The sequence below is a fragment of the Rhipicephalus sanguineus genome, chromosome 9 (assembly GCF_013339695.2).
Source record: "Rhipicephalus sanguineus isolate Rsan-2018 chromosome 9, BIME_Rsan_1.4, whole genome shotgun sequence".
In the NCBI taxonomy this organism is placed as follows: Eukaryota; Metazoa; Arthropoda; class Arachnida; order Ixodida; family Ixodidae; genus Rhipicephalus; species Rhipicephalus sanguineus.
In genome coordinates this window covers 25,231,457-25,255,224 of record NC_051184.2, presented here as the reverse complement: position 1 = coordinate 25,255,224, position 23,768 = coordinate 25,231,457, and the positions used below count along the sequence as shown (strand labels likewise).

Below are 23,768 nucleotides of genomic sequence, written 5' to 3'. Positions count from 1 at the left end.
AGCCCCCTTAAACAAGTCAGCATCTTTGAAGTAAAGACACGAAAGAAAATTGTATAGTTTTCGGGATTTGCACAACTTTCTGTAGTACCATAGCGCAAACGATATTTATCGCACTTAGCGTTTTCTCTAGAATGAGCATGAATTTCCTGTTTGATCCCCCTTTCATTTTTTCAGAAACATATAATGTTTGTGATACGCCTGTCTGCGTCCAGCGTGGTAAGCATTTTTCGGCTTTTATGTCGTGCCTTCGTGCTGGATTTAGACATTTTGAATGAGATATGTATGTCGCTATAACTTTAATAGGGTATTTTCACGCTCTCGTCATCAAAGTCACACTGACGTGATGTTGCGCTGATGTCGCGTTTACTATTATATAGAACTGGTGCGAGAGCTGAGCGCGATTCTGATAAAGAGTAAATATCAAGTGCGTTCATTACTACAATGTGCACACCTAGTAACTTATGGATACAAAAAGCTTCAGAGTGTCGTTATAGTTCAGAGCTTCTGCATATACAGGGTGCTTTTTTTTTAAACAATGCCGATTTTTAACAAAAAAAGCCCTGTGACAGTGATCCTTGTGTGCTTTTCGCACATGACCTCTACGTGAAGGCGAAAACACATTGCTGCAGATAAAATGACATCGAATTGATTAACAAAAATCGTTAGTTAACTTGTTAATTACTGACTTCAGGGCAGTTTCCTTATACGAGGAAGGTGTAGTCCGTGGACAATTTATGGCATAACCAGTATCTTTAAAAATCACAAAAGTGGGACGTAATTTGAGATATTCATTGTCGAATTTTCACGACGATACCGAAACTCGGAGCATTGAGCGCGCAGGAATCATGGGTGTTACGTCAGAGCGGAATTTCCAGCGACGAATGAAGCGACGTAATGCGTTTATTTCTTGTTACACTTCGACGCAGCCAAGCTTATCAACGAGTCTCTGAACACGTCCGTTGACCCGTGCACTGATTTCTACTCATACGCCTGCGGTGGATGGCTGTCGAAACACCAGATACCGAAGACCAAACCAACGCTGAGCCGTTTCTCCGTCTTACGCGACGAGCTCAGGGAAACGCTTCGAGGTACGTCTCGTCTCATAGTTTTTGGAACCTTGAAGGACATATGACGCAATAGTTGAAATGCATATTCTAGTTGCACGAGGAACGAGTGAGACTCATCTTTCTCTTCCAACATCCCTCTACTGTCTCAGACACTTGCAGCGTTCACAGTTCGGGCCGTCCGCAATTAAGTTTACTGGAATATTCTAGCGCCCTCAAAGCAAATTACACCATTCTGTTCTTTTCTGTTTTAACTGGCTCGCTGTGGAGAGGTTTAGGTTTATATAACCTCGGCTACTGCATTTCCATAAATTCTGCAGCGAAAAAAGAAAAAAAAACTGTTTACCCAAAATGAAGAAATAACCAGTAAAGAAAAAAGACATACCAAATTGAAACAAGTTATAAAAATAACATGATAATGTACAGTTCGCTTGCAGAAGTGCACATTGCAGTGAAGCGTTCACACAAACACAACACATCATTTCGTATATAGCAACACTTAGCTGTTCATCGCAAGCGCTTTAGTCCAGTGTCCGCTAAGAAGTATTTCAGGAAGACGTTAGCCTTTTGCTGAAGGTGCTTTTCAGGCCATGGTCCAAGTAATTTCCGTAATGTGAGAGGGCGTCTGTCCAAACTTGCTAGTTTCTTTTCTAAGTTCTTTTTTTTGTCATTTTCGTACTTTACGCATTCCAAAGAAATATGCACAACATTCTCATCTTCATAACAACAGTATTATTCCGGTGAGCTGGATCGGTGTATCTTGCTCAGGAAGCTGTTTGTACACGCTACTTCCAGTCGAAGTCTGTGAAGTAACGTCTCTATGTGTCGTGGGAGATCTTCCGCTATTGGGAATTTTCTTTGTGGATCGACTTCAGTCTTTCTGCAATCCAACATTATCGAAAGTGACCGCCAGCGAGGCAGATGAAACGAACTCGTGACCTGCTGCTCAGTCAAAGAACGCCATACTCACTACACAGACTAGGTATGTACTTTGTCAAGCAAGGCTTGCTGGGCGCCGCCTTAAACCTCTCTGGGCTGTTGTTAATAAGCGTGACCCCCCAAAATGCACTGCCGAGATTGTGACGTCAAGTTTTGTACTCCCGTGCAACAGTTCAGAAAGGAGAAAGGAGAAAGGAGAAATGTCTATAGCTGAATGGATGCTCCAAGTATTAAGCATTGAACTTAATAACTCAAGTGTAATCGGATATTAGAAACACTTTGGCGGGTCCCATCCATGAAGGCGAATACAATTACCTATCTAAGTTCCTTGGTCAGGTCTGATATGTAACACTTTATTGCTTTTTTTCTCATGTTTAAAATATTACATGTATGGTTACACTGGTCTTCATCATCTCAGATATTCTAGGAAACATGACCCTCGTTGAAGATAACCAAAATGCGACGGACAAAGCTGCTCTCGTCTACAATGCATGTGTGGGTGAGTAAATCTTTCAGACGCCATATAAAAAAAATAAGGTTGCAATCGCGTAATCTATGTCCTTCGAGATTCCGGAAGCACACATCGCAACTCGCTAAGCCTATGAAAACGATTATTTGAGTATGGCTACCGGAAACAGTGCCGAATCGACACGAATAGTTTCCTGTCGAAGCTTCAGTACATGAATCTAAAGCAAATACGAGCATCAGTTCGGAGCTAATGACCTACGACGGCCGCTTGGCAGACTCGAAGTGGACGGCAACAGCTTTCGGCGGTGCGGCCATGTTTCAGGCGTTTCCAGTAAGGCGAGCACGTTGTGCAGTCCACACCCGGTATTTCGTTATGCTTAAAAGGCTTTGCTTTCAGGGGAATACTGGGCGGACTGAAACGTTCTATTTTCTCTCCTCTCCTCGCGTTTTTGGGCGTCCGGTATGTATAAAGGTACGATCTAATCCTTCAAGGTCTTGTCATAGGCATGTACCGAGTGACTACAGTCACAACCTACGGCATGGGCTTATAGAAAGGAAAAACCACGTACAAATTAGGGTACAGAAAAGCTAACGCGTCAGATTCCGTATTTTCTGAACGAACATCCTTTTGTAGCTCGTATTGCATTTTTAAAAGAAAGATACCTACACACACTTATATACTATCTGCACAAACGTAAACATCATAATCATAATCAGTGTTTTGTAATCCCTAAAGCATTTGTTGTTCGTATTCTTGAAACCTTATGTCGGCTGTTGGTCATGTAAATCACATTCACGTTTGGTAAGCGTTCTCTGAACTTTGTGCCATTAGTTAAACACGTATGTTACTTCTTGATGTCATTGCCTGGGCTAATTCTTTCATTTGTTTGGTTTTTCTTATACTCATGTGACTTGCATGTAATAACTCTCATATATGCTTCTTTTATACACCTATTGCGCCGTTAATTATACCACTGAGCCTTGTGTCATATTGGTGGGATTTTGGTTCTACAGGGGGCAGGGGCCTTGTCAGGCTGTTTTGCCTTTTCGCTGGTCCCCCAGGCAAACTGTACTACCTTTTTGTCTGCAATAAACTTCAACTTTAAGCTTTTAAGCATGTAGCGGGTTTACATTTATTTTGCTCCCTCTGTTCCAGCTGTTCCGGACCTCGAGGATCGACATGACGTCGTCCTCAATATAATGAACGCTTCTGGACTCGGTGAGTGGCCGAAAATACGCCCACCGGGATGCGTGTCGGGCGACGACCAAAACGCAACAACCGTCCTCAGCAAGACAAAAATTTCAAGCATTATTACGGCTGGCGTGGGAAGGGATTCCCGGAATCTCAGTGCTTATGTCATTCAGGTAACTAGAAATTACACTAAACTATGACACACCTTTGTTCAAAAGTCCACGGATTGGTAGAGACACCAAAGAATTGGACATCAACAGCACGGCGTCGCAGGCTGCAAGCTACAGCGAAAACTCACGGGGTCCCTTTTGCATTGACCCTTGTCGACTCGAAGGTGAAAGCAGTCTTTTTCTTCTGAGTCGATGTGTTGATCCTTCCTCGCCACCCTCCGAGAGCTTTCTGGGCCTAACGTGGTTTCGCATTGCCTGCAGGATCGGAGGCATTGCAAGCTTTCTGCACCTCGCCTGGTTTTGCACTGCCTCCGGGATCAGCTAACTTTACTTTTGATGAAGCCATTATGTCATGTGAGGACGTCATCGTGTGATGTCACGTAATGCGACGTCACACATTTTGGCGACCTGTGACATCACGATGATGTCATATGGTGACGTCATCTCGTGATAATGGTTTTTTGCATCACTCGCGTTGACGCCGGCGCCGCGGGACGCTGACGGTCAATTTCCGCGTTTGAAGAGTCATCTAAGGTTTCCGCCTTCCTTAATATTCGTTTCCTTACTAAAGAAGCACAGACAATATCAACACTTGCGGAGCACTCACCATCACTACGCTGGCATGACGAGAAGTGTGAAACGGAACCGCACAAAAAAGACGAGGACAGAGGGAGGTACGACGACATGTCGTCGTACCTCCCTCTGTCCTCGTCTTTTTTGTGCGGTCAAAATGTCAAACAGCAAGCACCAACTAGGCCAAACGCAAGTTCACGTGAAACGGAAAGTTAGATCCTCCTTCCACCACTTGTTTCACCGTTTCGACTCTTCCACATAAACAAACTAAATTACTCGGCCTCAAACACGGGACGCACAGGGTTTAAAGAATCTAGTACTCTCAGAGTTTTCGGCGGTAGGAGACGTATGCGTATTCTCTTTCGTAGTCGGTTACAACTTTACAGTAAATATAAGCTTCTCTCGCAGCCAAGTGCCGACCTACTCAAAAAGAATTCGCATCGATGCTCCATTCGTAAAGACAACTTTTATTGTACAAGTACGTTGTCCGTAAGGTCAAAAGGAACAGCAAACAGAATGTGTACGCTTCACATTTGTACACGTTCACTTGTTCCCGTGGCGTCAAGCAACGTTCAGTGTGTTTACGATAGTCAAATTTTGTTATGGAGCCACGAGTGGTTACGACGGAACTGTTTGATCCGGCCGTAAAAACTCAGGTGTCGGAAGAAAACCACAGGTGGGTATGCGCCACAGGAATTGGGCAAGCCCACTACCGAGTACAGCAGGTGGGAGCGTTAAAACGAAAACTCTGCTCGGCGAAGTGGAGCACGTGAAAGAGAGAGAGAAAGAGATATAAAGCAAGAGAAAAAGATAATAGACAGAAAGAAAGATAGAAAGAAAGTAAGCGACAGAAAAAAAGGAAGAGAAAATAGACAGAAATAAAGGGAATAAAGACATAGAAAGATAGAAAGACAGAGCAAGAAAAAGAAAGAAGCAGACACGAAAAAGACAGAAATAACAGAGAGCAAGACAGAATGAGAAAGAGAGAAATAAAGAGAAACAAAGAAAGAGAGAGAAAGAAAGGAAGAAATATAAACAAGAGAAAGAAATAGAAAGAAAGTAATAGAAGGCAACATGTACAAAACAGATAAAAGAAAGAAAGAAAGAAAGAAAGAAGAAATAAATAAAGAAAGAAGAAAGAAAGAAAGAAAGAAAGAAAGAAAGAAAGAAAGAAAGAAAGAAAGAAAGAAAGAAAGAAAGAAAGAAAGAAAGAAAGAAAGAAAGAAAGAAAGAAAGAAAGAAAGAGAGCCACCCAGCTTCAGTCTTCCTTCAAGCTTGGCACCACCAGTGCGAAGCTTCCATAATATTTTTTTCACATGTTTTAGTTAGAGAACTTGAGCTTACCGGCACATTTTATCAAATGTCCTGACATCGGTGCTCACCCAAAAATAACAATTGTCAGGAACAAAGAACATATTTTTTCCGACGTGCCCAGCATTTTCATTAGCAGGTACATTAGCATGTACTACTTGCACTTCCAACGAAAACCATCTGCTACGACCACCTAACAAAGATGAACGGCCCGCGCATCACGGTTTTGTATAGGTGCAGCTCATATTCATTCTTGGGTTCTAACCAACTCTTGCCAGCGAGGCGATAGCGGCGAGGCCATTGTTCCGCGCAACGGCGGCCGTAAAAGGCGCGCGCTTAAACGGAACGAGCGAGAAGGAAAGGCTGTTCGCTTAGCGTCTTGTGTCAACGCGCATCATGTTATTATTGCGAGAGCAATTATATGGACAGTCTCGACGAGTTTTTGCCGTCGCCGTCATGTCCCTCCCGTATGAAGTCCAAATTGATAAGATCCCCCCGCTCGTCGTATGTTTTCCCGCGGGTAAAAGCGCGCGAACGGGGGCGACGAACGCGGCCGAAGCAGAGATCAAACGAGCCGGCCCATTTCCGTCGCTCGGAGGGTGCATGCGATAACATCACCACGCTCGGGAGGCCTGCCGTCGAAGCGGACAGGAAACGCCCCGCCCGTCTTTAACGACCATGAAAAGACGCGAGGAAAAGGGGGGGGTGTCGCGCGAGCAGCCACTTTGAATTTTGAACCTAAGGGCGCAGTCGCGACCGCTGTCGCGCGCGCTATCTCGACAGCCATCACAGCGGGCGGCTCGTATACCCTTCTACGTGCTGCGCTCTCGACGCGAAGAGACTATGCGGAAAGCATCTCTCCCTGGAGCGGCCGTATTCTCTTACAGCAGCGTTTTGTAGTTACGCGAGATCGGATACAAAACAGTTAGCTGCCAGCCTCACTTCGTATAACACTACAATGTGTTGCTATCGCATTCATTGCTTCGTCCTTGCGGTGAAACTGACTTTTTTTTTTCTTCAGAAAAGCGAGTAACGAAGCGATGCGTGTGCGTTCTTCTTCACGTACGCCTCGGGAACATCAGTGTTCGCGGTGATGAGGGCACCTGTGTTCGTGCCTCTCTGTGCGCTCATAATAGGAAGCGCTGTTAATTGATTAATAATTGTTGGGCTTTTACGTCCCAATGTCACGTTATGGTTATGAGGGGCGCCGTAGTGGAGCGTTCTGGAAATATTGGCCATCTGGTGTTATTTAACATGCATGTAAGTACACGCGCCTCTAGCCTTTGGGCTTCATGGAAACGCCGCGGCGGCGGGATTCGATGCACGTTAACTGAATTATACCCAAATGCTTACTGCAATACTATATAGGGCCGATTAAAACGGCGGTGCTTACTTCGTACAGCTGTTTATTGCACAAGTCATCTCTATCAATATTTCGATTTTTCATCGAAACTCACTAACTCCTGCCTTTTTCAGCAAAAATTACCCTTCAAAAAAATAAAGCATAAACACGAAACTCGCGAGGTCACCCTATTTACTCGAATCTGAGCCGATGTTTTTTTTTTCGAAAAAACGATGTGCGAAAATTGGGGGGGGGGGGGGGGGGGGGGGGGGGTCGGCTTAGATTCGAGTACAATGATTAAGTTCTTTTTTTTTTTTCTGGCCTTGCGAATTTCGGGGGTCGGCTTAGAATCGGGGCCGGCCTAGATTCGAGTAAATACGGTATCTTGAAATCCCGGAGTTGAGGGCCAATGCATTGACAATATGCGCTCACCGTTCTCTTTGCCAGCTGGATCAGTTATCATTTCCGAGGGTGGGCAGAAACCAGCTCATCAACCAAACCAGCAACAGCAGCAAGCCAATCATCGCTGCCTACAAGAAGTTGATTAAAGTGTCGATGAAATTCATGAAACCAAAGCTGTGTGAAGAAGATCTCGAAAAACTTGCAGACGAACTTTTAGCGTTCGAAGGAAAGCTGGCCAATGTGAGTAGTTTTCACGTAACAACAGCCAGAATATTTTTGAACAGAACTGCCTGTGCACAAAATTATAGGCAAAGCTATGCTTTTTGTAATCGTTGCTGAGGAAATTGTTATACTTGGCGAATGACTGCTGTACGTATTGTTACACTAGTGAATGGCGCGGTGTAGGTACAACAAACTAGCCGATTAAAGGCGGTCATTCAGGAATAGGCTTGCCTCCAGCGTTTCCCTGCATTGCTGGAAGCGGCGGGCGGAAGCAATATTTTTTGTATCTGTTTGGGAAGTGACTGGGGTATATAATATGGTCCTGTAGAAAGGGTTAATTGGGGGCCAGAGAACGCATTTTGTAAACCTTTCATTGGTTTCGATCTCGCCCCGATGCCCGGATGTTCTCGTTTGAGTGCCCGGATAGCGGCTCTGATGTTGGCTCAAGGTCACCTGAAGGTCGCCTACAATGGGAGCTAAAAGCATTTTATGCTGGAGTCGCGGCGATCACAGTATCTTTTGCTAAAGTTACCAAATAAGCTTCCTGGTTGGTGGAGGTTCAGAAACTCTCAAGATCAGCGGCGACACAGTGACATCTGTATAGGATTTACCACCCGCCGTTTCTCAAAAACAGAATTTGTCATCTTTCTACGAAACGTGTTTCGTCTTGTCAGCGGTCTCAAGCGTTTTGGGCTCACAGAGAGTTCACCTTGACAAACTTAAATTTAAGGGGATTATCAGCGACGCTTTAGCGCATGTGCGTCTAACTAGGAATACCATTTTCACCGCAAAATGTGCCGTAGGCAAATGCTTGGCGGCAAGTTATTCTCTCAACAATAACATAGTAAAAGTGGGGGCAATATCATGTAGTACAAGATTAATCAGTGCACTGATTGCTGTTTTAATTGTCTTTTAGACAATAACAATGAAACGTACATCACAGAGGGCTCCAAGCCGAATCACGTAGCTTAGAGAAATTGATGGGCCGCGCATCACTTGTGGCACTTGCATGCAATATAACATTAATCAACGCGCTGATTGCTATATAAATTTTCTCTAAGACAACTACAATAAAAATACTTAGAAGGTTGGTAGTCGATTTGCAAATTTTAGAGAAATCCACGGGGGCTGTGCAAGCCTGGTTAGTTTACTTGTAATCAACTTTGAACATGCGCTCTTCTTAGCTATTCATTCCTTCTACGCAATAAGTAAGTGAACTATTGCTTTTTGCAGATGACAAAACTTCCCGAAGAGAGGCGAGACATAATAAAAATGTATAACCGGGTCCCTTTGGACATGTTAGAGAAAAACTTCACCCACGTAAGCATCATGCGCACCCAGTGCCTCACCATCGCCTTAAAAAAAAAAGAATGCTATAAAACTGTTTTAAGATTGGGTATCTTGGTACTTAATCTTGCTTAAACTGTTTTCTTTTTTTCCAGATACCCATTCGCGCTTTATTAAAGAAAGAGTTTTCTCATGCGAACATTACGTTAGCTCGCAATGAGACTATCGAACTCTTCGCTCTCGAGTATTTCACGAAGCTCAATGAATTTCTGCGATGTGCCGACCCGTAAGTGATCAAGCCATCCAAGTACAGTGTAGAGGAGTTTGAAGGTCGAGCGCGCATTGGTTTTTTTTTGTAACGTATTATGATAAATTCTCATGTACATTCGCGTTTGAGAAATGATACGCCAATGCGCAAAAATAGGTTTATTCAATTTTATGGTTGTTTTATGTTGATCTTCTGCAGAGATATGCAACTACTGCATGTGGTGTAACTACGTAGCAATGTTTATATTCATGTTTCTGATGACTGCATGGTGATGATTAGTTGGTTTTAGCGGCTCAAGGGCCAGGTGTGGCCAAAGAGCCCCATGCCATTTTATGTGGTGTTAGCGGTGACCATTGATATACATGACAGGATGTAACACGGCTGTAAAGTGGCCTAAAAACACGAGCTGCATGGAAACGTAAAACATATACATACTACAAAATAATGGCAGCGAGACCTGTAGTGATCTGTGGGTGTTAACTGGAAGACAGGTGATCATGATTTTAACAGGTGAGAAAGGGTAAATAGCATGAATGCCTCAAGACCTCTGAGCGCTAAGGCTGGGAGAGGTGCTTTCTTTAAAGGGACACTAAAGAGCAAAACGATTTTTCTCGCATTAGCAAAGTAGTCTTCCAAGATGCCAAAAACACCACGCTTTCTGCGCGAAGACGCTTAATAAGCGAGAAAACGCGCAAAAAGAAAATACAGGTGGCGACGCCACCTTGGAATTCCCGCACCATTTGCCGTGACGTCACATATCTTTGACGGCGCCTGCTTGGGCCTACGTAGTTCCTAATCGGTTAAATCGAAGTACATTGTCCTCTGAGGGCCGGGGCCAGAGACTTGACATAACGAGTTTGTGGAAATTTCGTCGAGCCAGTGGCGCCAAAATACGTTAAATGCTCTTTGAAGTCTTTTACGTCACGAATTACAAAGTTCGGCACGAAATTTAAAAATGAAACTTTGAACTTGGTTTTCTCCTCTAATAATAAACCTATGGTGGTCAAATAAACTACATAAGAGTTCTCCGAACACACTTTATCAATCTAAACCAATTCATTGTTTCTCTTTAGTGTCCCTTTAGCCCTTTCTCTACCGTGAAAAAAAGAAAATTGTACCGAATTTACCGGAATTCTTTTTCGCTTAATTCCTAGAGCTTTTTTTAAATAAAATGACACCTTTACTTTGCTTCAGTAGGGTTTCCTTATTTAACTAATTGCTTAAAAATAGCTCGAAGATGGCTTCACGGCAATACAATGAAAGCCGAGACACATATGGCACAACATGGACAAGTGTGGCCATCTAGCGTCAAGAAATACAACCATAACGAGTATAGTTGCCATTGGTACAAAGCCTCATGACGACTATATTCGTCAGCGGAAGGGAAAGGGTTAACACAAATACCGCAGCACTAACATGCGTTGAGAGGCCGTGCTACGGATTGCCTGGGAACATAACGTTAAAGCCACGTGCATCTCTTAAAAATCCGAGGGATGGCTCATATTAAAAAAGGGATTCCTTCCTACAAACATTGCAGGATGGAGTGGAATTTCTTGCCTGTATGATAACGGGAAATGCTTTCTTGTGTTAGCGTCTAGTTCCGTACAATTCAGCAGGATGTTTCTCCGTGTTTCCATGTTGCTCTTCCGCCTCTCTTTCTAAAAGGTAGTTCATTGAAGCCAGCACATAAGTACCGTAAACCCGAGAAGGTAATCCGGTATAATGCTGGTGTATGCTTCTTCTATACCTGCGAAATAAAAGGCACCGTCGCCTAAATTGTTTCCCAGGTACACGGTGTACAACTACGCCTGGTCTGCGCCGCATGCTGGGCTGGGCTGATGTCGGGTCAAAGGAATTCCGAAACGCTTCCTTCGAGCTTCGAAAAGCGAGAGGTGGAGTACGCGAGGAACGGCCGAGGTGGGAAATATGCGTCGACGCGGTGAACGGCGGGATGCCCGACAGCGTGGGCCTGCTCTACGTGCAGCAAAAGTTCAGCCATGAGGCTAAGAAAGAGGTAAGACACGTTGTCGTTCAGACGGAGCGATGTCGGCACTTTCTCCCACATCTCAGTTTCGCCGCAATGTGACAGCAACAATTTGGGATGTTATACGAAGTAAGGCTAGCAGCTAACTCTTTTGGATCCGATCTCGCGTAACTGTACAAAACGCTGGCTTAAGCGAATACGGCCCTTCCAGGGAGCGAAGCGATTTTCGTGCGGCCTGGCGTCTCAACTCGAAGTAAGCGGATAGGAGAACAGCCCGTATACGAGCCGTCTAGTGATCTTAGTGAGATAGCGCCCGCGCGCCAGCTCTCGCGACCACACCCTTATTATGAATGTCAGTTGCTACTGGAGCAATGCAGACCCCTCCTTCCGTCGGCGCCCGTTCATGCTCCTTGCCCCGACGAAAGACGGGCGGGTCATTTCCGACTCGGACGCCCGTTCTCCTGCCCCCCCCCACCCCCTCACTGTTTTTTTCCACTCATATCTTTCTTTTTCTTCTTTTACCATACTTTTTTCACTCTCACTGTCCCTTTAATCCCCAATCCCCCGTGAGTGTATCGGTTGAGGTGTCCTCACTTGAGAGACAGTTATCGTGCACTCCACACCCAATTTCCATTTTCATTTCCTTCTTCCTTTTAAGAATCACCCCCCCCCCCCCCTCTGCTTGAGAGCCATCGACTGCAGGCCTCGCACGCGGGGTCATGTTATCGCATGCGCCCTTCGTGCGACGGAGATGGCCGGCTGGTTTCATCTCTGCTTCAGCCGCCTTCGTCCCAAACGCTCGCGCCTTTTGCTTGTACGTAGCACATGCGATGCGCGGGTCGACTGTATCGATTTGAGCTTTATGCGGAACATAAAGACGACGGCGAAAAACCACCGAGAGTGCCCATATAATCGCTATAGCAATAACAGCAGCCAATAGCGCCACTACGGGGCCACAATTGGAGGCAAGACAAAAGAAGTGACGAACACGAGCGGTCGTCATCTTTGCTATTCTGTGTTCGCGTTATTCAACCTAAGTTCAAATGTAGCAAAAATAGGGCATACCTAAACTGCCTTGCAAAATGAAAAAGTCGTCTTCAAGGCGGGGGAAGAATATGTACCGAGCTCTGCATGACAGCCGTCTAAGAAAGAACACACGTTTTCTGGGCGTTATAAGTTCAGGTAAATTACACGAACACTTGAAAAGCTGAGAAGCATCAATGTGCATGTGGGCGAGCCATTCAAAGGAATCGCTCAGATGGAAAGTGTGACCCTGTGTTATGTCTTTAATTAAACGAGCATTTTCAGCTATTCCCAGACAATTTCTTATAAGTTAACCACAGATTTCGATGCATTATGTTCTGTAAGAGTAGTACCGGAAGGTTGCACTATAAGTCTCGCCAATCCTGGAGGCGGTGTATCTTTTTGTTTGTTTGTATTCAGAAGTGCACGTTTGCTACGCCAGCGGTCAATATTTGGGAAAACAAACTGACAATCGGGAATAGTGACAGCGAAACCATGTACGAGCTACGTTGCAACATCGATGCTAAACTGTGCCTCTCGCTAATGTAATTAATTAATTATTGATTAATTTAACTCACGACTTCGATGGCGTGCAACTTGAGAGAACAGACAAAGTTTCCGTGTGCTGCACTTATATAACACAATAGGCAAAATTTTGAATTTTGCGTCAAATTTTGAATCTGATGGTTACAATTGCACCGTGCGGTGGCTCATTTTGCTCCCTCGTGAGTCCGCCACGTATGGAATCGAACCCGCAGCCTAGGTCAGGGGCGTGATACCATACCCACTGAAACGCCGCCAAGTGTGTGGCAAATTTTGAATAATACACATAGTCCGATCGTTCACACGACGCAAGATTGGTTGCATTGGATTTGGCTTGGGATGGTCGTTATCAAGCAGAATTCATTTTCGATGCCAAAACTACGAGTACGTGTAAGCCTAATAGAGCGCCCTGTTGTTTAATTGGAAATATCACCTTTGTTCCAGGTTGAAGACCTCGCGAATAGGATCACGGCTGCGTTCAATAAATCTCTACAGACGCGTGACTGGATGGACAACGTGACTAGAGAAAAAGCCGAGGCGAAAGTACGTAGTTCCTGTTTCCATGGCCAATAGTATTACGGATGCTCAGTTTATTACGCAACGTACAACGCCGTGGAGGCCAGCGAGACTTTTTGTAGTAGCTGCGCTCGCACTGAGAAATACTTCAGTGCTTCTATTGGAAAGCAGGTGAAATTGTGCTTCATGTAGGCTTAGTAATAAGTGGAAAACGTTTTGTAGCCTAAAGACAATGGAACCGTGGTACACGGCTCGTTTTTAGATGTGAAGCATCTTATGGCGGAGTTCAAACCGATGGTGGTGGTGGTGTGCGTCGTGACCACCCTTACTGCGCATGCGCAAACCCTCTCCACACACCTCCTCTCAACTCCCCCTCTGACTCACCGCTCCCCCTCTCCACTTACCCTCTCCCCCTGTATTGCCCCTGTATGCCTGTATTGTAAATGCGGCTGCATAATCCCAAACTTCCGCTAATTTCACCGTCAGTTATACCCGTGCCACACGGGCGTTTCGAAGGCCATTGAACCGATGGTCCATTGACTCAACAGGGATGCACGCGCTGCCACACGGGCAGTTTCGAAGGCTATTGAGTCAGTGGCCCATCGAGTCGACGGAGCATTCCACAACTCCGTTGAAACTTCGACGGCCATCGAGCGGCGGAAGAGGAAACAGCGTCGCCGCGCCCTCTCATTCCCAGTGTGCTCGTACTCATGATTAGAAAAGGAAAAATTTAACGAGTATGCATCAAAAGTAGTGTGCATGGGCGTTGTAACTTATTTACTAAAGTATTTGTGTGATTTCACGCTTCGTTCTGTCACCGCATCCATAGTCGTCAGCAAATTGTTCACGCAGCTCATTCTCGATGGCGTCGGCTTCCTCTTTCGCCGCTTCGATCCCAGCGTCAAGCTGCATGATCGCAGCCGCGTAGAACACCATAGCGGCCTTGTCATCTGTTTCACGGTCACTCATGATGGCGGAACAGGCACGTAATGAAACCAATGAAACGAAATGAATACACGCAACCGCAAAACCAGGCAAAACTACGTGGTAAACTTCGCAAACCCGGAAAAGCGGCCGGACGGGTAAAGCGGTTATAACGTAGCCACAGTTTCGCTGTTCAGCAAACTTACAACTCTGCTTATAACCAATAATGCACTTATAATTACGTATAAGCATTTTTTTTATATTTCAGAATAAGACAACGCACAAATGTGTGCTTTTAAGTGGATTTATTTTAGTTCACTTACAACGACATGAAAACGAAAATAAGATTAGCAGCGCCACAAAATGTTTGCAAGAAACACCTGAGTCAGTCAACGGCCGTTGAAAACCGTCGTGTGGCTAGAGTGTACTATCTAGTACACTCTAGTGTGGCAACGCAAGAACTCCATCGAGTTCGATGGAGTTGTGGCGTTTCGATGGCCATCGGCTCAATGGCCTTTCAAACATGCCCGTGTGTCACGGGTATTAAACGTTATTTAACATTCATGAGAAAGATATACCTTGTCCCTTCACTGTGAAAAGCCACCGTATTTAAGAGAAAAATAGCCAAAATTCATAAGCTATTCACTACTTGTTACGTAAAAGGCGATAAGTATTGTTATGTGTGGTTCGTGCACGCATATTCTATCAGTCGTGGAGCACTTCATAGAGCATGAATTTTTCACCTTATTAAATTACATTGCCGTAGTGAATCTGAGACGGGACGAAAAGTGATATCGATGCAAGCACAGAACGCAGACTTAAAACAATACGTATTTCTTTGTCGCCGTGTATTTGCGCATGCGTATTTCAGTGTCCCTCTTTGTTCTGTATCCGATGAGCTACGCCAGTGAGACTTAGCAGGACACACCAACAGGCTTAACGTGCCGACGCTGTTGAACTATTTTCCAGTTGCTAAAAATGGGGAGAAAAATTGCGTACCCGGAATGGCTCTTCAACAAAACGTACCTCGAAGGACTCTATAAATATGTGAGTACATTCACACTCATACAGCTAAGCTGTCTAATGAAACTGCAGAAACGAAAATTACTTTTATTATTTGATATGCAACATAGAACAACACGCGAGGGCACCAAGGAAATAGGCAGGGAGCCAACTGACAACTGCCGCCAAGGGGAACACAACGCCTGCCTACTCTTTCGGAGGGAGGAAATAAATAGAGAAGATGAAGACAGGATGGAAAAATAATAATAAAGAAATAAGGAGTAGATAGAAAAATTATTGGAAACGCGGACAAAGGTATAGAGACACAAGAAAATGTGTGCAGACGTGAGGCTAAGTCAGTTTCGCCCAGGAAAGTTGGTAGCGCACGGTGGGCGTGATTGCGGCTAGCAGTACACCATATCGGAAAAAGACAATCGTTGAGGGGTCGCACAAGTTAGTGCAAACAGGCTATATTCCTTTATGAAGCAGAATAAGAACCCAGAAACCCAACGCCAGGCGTAATCAACTGACCCGATAATCAGCACTCCGAATGTGTCTGTAGGTATCTCTTCTGCATCCTCATATCACCCACTGCTTCCGTTTTGAACATGAACAACCAAGCGGCCATAGCTATGACCTTGTTAAGTTTGCTGTATCCGGCATAAATTTGGTGCACTATACGTCTAGTACTGTTCGCTGCTGTACGCTTGTGAACGCCATGGTTATAGTGCTCAGCTTGGGTTACAAGCATGGCTTCCCCGCAACTTGTAACTATTTTCGTGCCTTTCTCTCTGGGCGCACTGCCTCCTTGATAACCACATTGATAACCACATTGATAACCTAAGCACGGCCCCTTATACGCTCGGGGAGGTTCGGAACTCCTCAAGGCTCGGTCCTCAATCCCTTTCAGTTCAATATTACTCTCATCGTCTTAGTGCGCAAAATAAGTCTCATCTCACTCCTAAAGCATACCCTGTACGCGGATGATATCACCACATGGACTACTCATGGCTCTGACGGCGAAATTGAGGAAACTCTTCAGGTAGCAGCCGACACCATCTCAGCTCACGCGTAATCTATTGGGCTCGAATGCTCCCCCTCTAAATCCGCGCTCCTCCTCATGAGACCAAAATCAGCCGCTAACTCATCCATCGAAATAAATTTACAAGGAACTCCCCCTCACCCCCTCACCGCCGCCCTGCACATCCTTGGCATCTACTTGTAAGATTCCGGACAAAGTGACCATACCCTGAAAACATTCAAGGCTTCCACGCAATCCATGTTGCAGCTTTTACACCACGTATCCTCCATGCACAATGGTTTACACGAAACGGACATGAAAATTGTACATGCTTTCACGCTTAGCCGCATTATTTACGCCACCCCATATCTCAAGTTGAACCGCACAGAAACCGAACGTGTGAACATCATGATCTGCCGCGCTACTAAGAAAGCCCTGATCCTTTCTCGTTGCACAAGCACAGCCAAACTTATTGAACTGGGCATGCATATACACCCTTCCAGAGCTAATTGATGCCCACCTTCAGGCACAGTACATAAGACCTTCCGCGAGCGCCACTGGCTGCCATATTCTTGCCTCCTTTCGCATCAGCATACCCGTTAATGAGCCAACCTTTATAGTTATCCCTCAACACATTCATGCTTTTCTCACAGTTGAATCCCGCCCCGCAATGTGCATTCTCAGCATCACAGCGCTCGCCGCATAGCTCGCGCAAATGCCCTTCATAAGAGTTACGGACAAGCTTAGGATGCCATTTTGGTAGACGCCGCTTGTACAGTACAAGAAGCCGCAGTAGTTGCCTACAATTCTAGTCTACCCGATCACCGCCTTCCCTCAGGATATACACCTGAGGAGGCAGAAGGGACAGCCATCGCCCTAGGCCTCGCACAATCCGACACACAGTAAATGTTTACTGATTCGAAAACAGCTCTGTACAACTATATGCCAGGGGCAGTAGACACCCCCCTTGCCTGGCAGTTGCTGAACACCCCCACGCAAAATTTGCTACGCATGGTAAGAGCTCCAGTGGGCACCGGCTCATTCAGGGAACCCCGGAAACGAGGCTGCCGATAAATTAGCCCGAGGTTTGATTTGCCGGGCTTAGGACAGCCTCGATTCGGGCTTCTCGAAGGAGGCCTTGCGTTGGTGCAGGGACCCGGGGAAGAGGGGGGGGGGGTGTAAACTCGCTATCGAATAAAGTTTTTCTGTCTGTCTGTTAAGAGCCGAGGAAACAGCATTATAGCTCGGAGTAAAAGAGAAGCACCTTCCCCTCACAATCACAATCACTATACCAACTGCTGCAGGTACCAAAGCTTCCCCTCAAAGAACCCTATGGGAAAATGATGTATGCAGTGTCGTTGAACAACTGGATACTGGAAATGAAGAAGCTGAGGAAAGCATACGACACAGATGCCGAGTAAGTGGCGAAGATTTTTTAGCGAATATTGCAGTTCCCGAAAGAAAAACCTCCCTTGTCATTATGGCGGGAGGCCATTTCTATTGCTTATACTGTTACATCTTTCGTTTACCACGAACTTCTTTTTCATATAGGGGCCGTGGCTTTGCTACAGGGAGACATCAAACTATGACATACCAAATCATAACTGAAGCACTGAACACGCAGAACTTAGGCCTTTGGACACTAAATGTATAGCGTTAAAAAGAGAGAGAGAGAGAGAGAGAGAGAGAGAGAGAGAGAGAGAGAGAGAGAGATGTTTATTATGAAAGAAAAGCTTAGAGGTCGGCCTGGATCAATTTTCTGACCGGCTACTCAGCGTTTGAAAAGGGGAAAGGGTAGAAAGGAGAGTAGAGAAGGTATTAATGATGAGGATGAAGGTGGTGATGAAACGAAACCTTGAATTATGGCGAAGCCGAAACGGAGTTCCCCAGAGAAATGTAACAAACCTTGCTTTCAGCTCGGTGAAAAGCTGTATGCTTACATCGAGTATCAGCTCCACAAGGGAACGTTTTCGCGTGGTCTATCCGTAACTTAAGTTACTTGCGAACGAAAGAAATCAGCGCTTTAAACACAAGCGCTAGTGTGTGACGCAATAGGATTTCGAATTAATTTTGCACGAATAAGTGAAAGGAATTTCCTCGACCACGTCCCTTCCTCTAATTCCTATTCCTTTTTCTTTTACTCTCAGTAAAATATTTTCACCAGACATCATTGCTACCTAAAATGTTCCTTCAATTCGCGACATATTTTATTAAGTGCCTTGATGAGAGAATAAACGTGTTTGGTCTGTTTTGGTCCAGGTGGTTAGAAGGTGCTGCAGTGGTAAATGCTTTTTACAACCCGAGTGCCAACGAAATGGGTAAGTTTTGAGGACTGCTGTCGGCGTTAGAGAAACAGCACGTCTTTTCTTTTCGTGCGTACCTGAGAGCAACTGCAGCTACATTCAATTTACAACCGCAACTTTCATTTCGTATGACCAATAGCGGGGAGTATAGAACGAATGGGCATGCAGTCTCTGTACAAGGATGCTACGCTTGATTTCTATTCGATGAATTGATTTGGCGCCGATATTTTTTGTGTGATTATCATCGATGACGATGCTAGTGATGATGCTATACCGCTAGTATCGTACATCATACCGCGCAATTCGGCCAAGCGAGAAGTATGGTTCTGGCACAGTGCCATGTCCTGCTGAAACGAACGCTTTACGAAACAAACGAAAGAATGGCCAGAACATGGTTAATGCGGTTAGACGTGGCCTATCAGTGACACGAATATAACGCAATCCTCGTCCACTTTATTTTGGTCTCTGAAATGCGCGCAAAGACACCGCTATTCTCAGAATGCATGCAACCTTTTCAGGAGAGACCACGGTGGGCAATATTTCGCACTTACTGTGAATAAGCTAAGCGCTATTTTCTAACGTTGAAATATTTTCACTTGAAACGTTCAACTTCGCTATTCATCATTATTATGTCTACAGTGTTCCCTGCGGGAATTCTTGAAGGAGTCTTCTACGAACACGGCCTTCCACGGTGAGTCGCTCTACGCATACAGTGCTTGCCTCGATATGCGCCAGCAGCCATGTATCTTTCATCCTGCTCTTAAAGGGACACTAAAGAGAAACAATGAATCACTTTAGACTGATAAATTGTAACCTGAGAACTCTAATGTCGTTAATCTAGCCATCATAGGTTTATTCATATAGGAGAAAATGAAGTTCAAAGCTTCGTTTTTAAATTTCGCGCCGAAATCTCCGCGCGTGACGTCACGAATTTCAAAGTGTACTTATCGTATTTTCGCTCCACTGGCCCAACGAAATTTCCTCAAACTTGGTATGTTAAGTCTATGGCCCCCTCAGATGACAATGTACTTCATTTTTACCGATTAGGAACTACGTAGGCCCTAGTAGGCACCGTCAAAGTATGCGACGCCACGGCGATTGGTGCGGAAACTTTAAGGTGGCGTCGCCACCCACATTTTCTTTTTGCGTGTTTTCTCGCTTACTAAGCATCTTCTCGCAGCAAGTGTGGTGTTTTTGGTATCGTGCAAGAGTAGTTTACTAATACGAGAAAAATCGTTTTGCTCTTTAGTGTCCCTTTAAGTGTGAGGTGTCTTCAGCACTGTTGTGTTTATTTTGTTCAAGCTAAACTCTATCAATTTATTAAAAAAAAGTCAGTTTCGCCGCAACGGCGAAGCAATGAATGCGATAGCAATAAATTGTAATGTAACGCGAAGAACGTAAAGCAGCTCGAAATTTCCAGCGCGTCGCTCGAGCCCAAAGGACGCACGAAAAGAACGCACACAGGACGAGCGCGAACTAAATGTCACAGTTGTTACTTATTTCTGTTTGAACAGCGCGCTCCTTTCGCAAACGCGGCCGCTGCAGCGAGCGAAGCGAAACACCCCACCTGCCGCCCCTTCTATCCTCGAGATAAGCGCACGAAAGCGACCACGCCCTGTAGAGCGAAGAGCTAATAATATATAATAATATCTGGGGTTTAACGTCCCAAAACCACGATATGATTATGAGAGACGCCGTAGTGGAGGGCTCCGGAAATTTCGACCACCCGGGGTTCTTTAACGTGCACCTAAATCTAAGTACACGGGCCTCAAACATTTTCGCCTCCATCGAAAATGCAGCCGCCGCGGCCGGGATTCGATCCCGCGACCTTCGGGTCAGCAGTCGAGCGCCATAACCACTAGACCACCGTGGCGGGGCAGAGCGAAGAGCAACGGCGTTTGCAGGAGCGGGGCGCGCGCCACACGCGCGCACGTCGTGCCATCTATGTGGCCACTAAGAAAGCATGCTGAATTACATGATGTATATAAATAGCTCGCCGTTAACAGGCTGAGTGACGGTGCTGTCGTGGCCTAACGTCTAACGCGGCGGGCTGCAAAGCGAAAAGTCGCCCGTTCGATTCCGCGCGTCGGAAAGAATTTCTGAATTATTTTTCTTTGTGGCTTTTCTATATATATACATACTTATACATATACGGCGAATGACGGCAACGAGGACGGACATTTTTCAGCCGAGACTGTCCATATAATTGCTATCGCAATAAAATTCTTTCAGGACCCTACAGCATTACACAAATGCGTTCTCATATACCCAAACCGGACAGCTATAATTATCAGCACTATCAGCAGTGCAATTGGTATAGTGCTGGTAATGTTAGTGGTAAAGGGGTGCAGGAAATATTGGGTAGTTCAAAAGGATGGAAAGTAGGTATGGTAGCATAATTGAAAGCTTGAGCGCGAAGGGTCAGGAACGAAGACTAGAAAAGACACGGACGAGGAAATTTTCAAACATTGGTCAGCCCAGAGTTCTGTGTCAATTCTCAACACTGTCGACGTCACGAAATGTTCTCCTCACGTAATCGTGAATCCACGCTAGGATGAGCAAACGCTGTTCTCACTTCTATGTGTAAATTTTGACAGTGACCTGATTAGAGCACATTTTCCAAGCTTTAAAGCATTACAGAAAGCTCTGTTGGATCGTCGTATGGGTTTAGGAAAAGACAGTTGCGGCATTCTTTTTTCTAAGAGAGCCAGATCTAGAAACCGGAACTGGGCTAAATTTCACGGAAACATGAAGCACGCCCAAGTATCTTTCACTTTTGAAGCACTTGTAATCAAAATAGGGCAATTCCTGATTGTAACGTGAAGTTTAAAAAATCAAACTGAGCCAGATCCATTAAACCAGCAGTGCGTCACCACTCAGCAATCAGGACCAAAACAAACCAACATGGCCGCATCCAGTCTGTTTCATTTTGCGTTGTCATCATTTTTGTCAGTTGCTTTGTCATCCTGCTTGCGTTCCACAATTACTTTTTCTTGGGCGAGTTGGTACTTACTGAAGGACAAGATATTGTAAGGCAAAACTCGGATGTAATGAGTGAGAGGCCGACTTTCCTAATTCTTTCTGTCTGTTAGTGTTTCTTTTCGAGTTCTGTGCAACAATATTCTGTCCTTCTTTCGTTCCAAGACCGTATATTCGAAATGGAAGACAACTGAAATAAAGATATTGAACACCGGTCTATTCCTCGAAGAAGAAATGATCTTAAACGACGCCGCCTAAAATCAGCTAAGGAGCTAAGAAGAAGAGCTGAAGCATTTTTTGGAGGCCTTCAATAGATGCCACGAACAAGAAAACGCTGCCGACAGTCCCGGATAGTTCGCCTACTGCCAGGAAGCAACACTCGCTCTTCAAGTCCAGTCGTCGCCATTACGCCCATGAAATAAAGGACGGCACCGACGAAAGCAGAAGACGTCGTTAATTTTGTCGCGAAATACTGCTATATCTTTCACTTGCTACCATTTAGTCTTCTTTTGCGCATTCAGTTCAAGTCCAGATGAGATGTTCCAATCTGTAAGAGCCAAATGCAAATTTTAATCCCGCAAAGTGACGGTAGTGTGATATATAAATTTTAGCCGCAATATAGGCTTCAGGTATTCTGGTGACAGAAGCATACTGGGAAAAAATTGTTGGAGCAGGTCTGACCATATTGTCAGTAGCAACAAATGGTGTTTGATTGCGATGGCAATTATATGGACGCTTGGTGAATTTTTGCCGTCGCCGTCATGTCCTGGATATATATATATATATATATATATATATATATATATATATATATATATATATATATATATATATATATATATAGATCCAGTGAAGAAGCTCTTCCGATGGGCCAAACGTACTTGGGAAGAGAAGAGACACGACTAAGCGGTTATCTTAATTTTATTTGCCAACGGTTTCGACCGGTGGACCGGTCTTCGTCAGGGCTTAGTATATATATATATATATATATATATATATATATATATATATATATATATATATATATATATCTATATATATATATATATAGATATATATGGCACAAAGAAAAAAGCGGAAGAAAAGAATTCTGAAGCACCCGACCATTCGAATCGGCGACCCCTCGCTCCCCAGCGCGCTGCGTTAGACAACTCAACCACGCGCCATTTTTTTTTATTTCCAGACATTAGGAAACACTTTCCCACCACGGCGCTTTTAGCATGTGGTTGAGATTACAAAACTTTTGACCAGAGGATCCATCAATACCAACACTTCTTCGTCGTATTCCAATTTCCGACACACTTCGCGTAGTCTGCTCACCAACTCGGTAAAGTAAGAGTTCACTGGTCTCGGATTTATGTCACAGTTCCTTACAGCCATGTGGTTTCTCCAAATACTGTGAAGACCGAGGAGAAGAAACATGTCATAGGGCACAGTGCCTATGCATGCGCCAGCGCGGCGAGCTATTGATATACACCATTTACCGCTGGTGGTATGCAGATCTCGGAGCGTGTTTTCTATCACGCAACGCTCCTACATTTTCTTTCAGTTTGAAAACTGCCCTTGAGACGCAAACTACGACGTGGCCACTTTCTGTACCCCCTCGCGATGTGGAACGAAAAAAAAAATACACAGGGCTCGCCTTGCGTCATACGCCCCCGTGTGGCAGGAGACGCAGAGCGGTCATCCACGTGGCGCAGTTTAAAAGAAAAAGAAATATCTAAGAGCGTCTGATTCTCCATTGTCGAGCCTTGCAGCGCGTTGCTCAAGCACAAAGACGTAATTGTGACAGTTGTTAGTTCACGCTTGCCCTGTGCTTGCCTGTGCGTTCTTTTCGGGCGTCCTTCTTTGTGCTTCAGCTGCGCGCTTCAAGTATAAGAGCTGCTTGACGTTCTTCATGTGACATTCCAATTTCTTGCTATCGCATTCATTGCTTCGCCTTTGCGGCGAAACTTTGCTCAGTTTCACTTAAAGGGGACTCGGCTCTTTTAGAAGAAAAAGCGCCACAGTTGTTCTTGTAACACAAATAAGGAAGCACAGCGCCGCGTCATGTAGGAGAGGCGGATGTGGAGGGTGAGTGAAATACAGAAGTTCAAATAAACAAGACGCCACCTTCTCTGAATGACTTGCCACACAACCGAGCGCCAGGTCGGGTTAGCTCGCTCCATCTTATAGAACAAACGGCACTGGGAATCGAACCCCGTACATCGCGCGCTGGAGGACGAATCTCTCGCC

At 45.1% G+C, this 23,768-nt stretch overlaps 1 protein-coding gene across 3 annotated transcripts in view; it reads left to right on the top strand.

Moving 5' to 3' along the window:
• LOC119404786 (neprilysin-1) overlaps window positions 1-23,768 on the top strand; it is a 104,861-nt gene that overhangs the window by 72,352 nt on the left and 8,741 nt on the right. Inside the window, exons 14-15 of one of the 3 annotated variants that reach the window (XM_049419019.1) lie at window positions 18,511-18,569; window positions 19,194-19,245. The exons of 1 other annotated variant lie outside the window; for it this stretch is intronic. In XM_049419019.1, coding sequence (XP_049274976.1) covers window positions 18,511-18,569; window positions 19,194-19,245 — 111 coding nt within the window. The remainder of the gene's footprint in view (window positions 1-18,510; window positions 18,570-19,193; window positions 19,246-23,768) is intronic. One more of the 3 variants, XM_037671450.2, reaches the window with a different exon arrangement.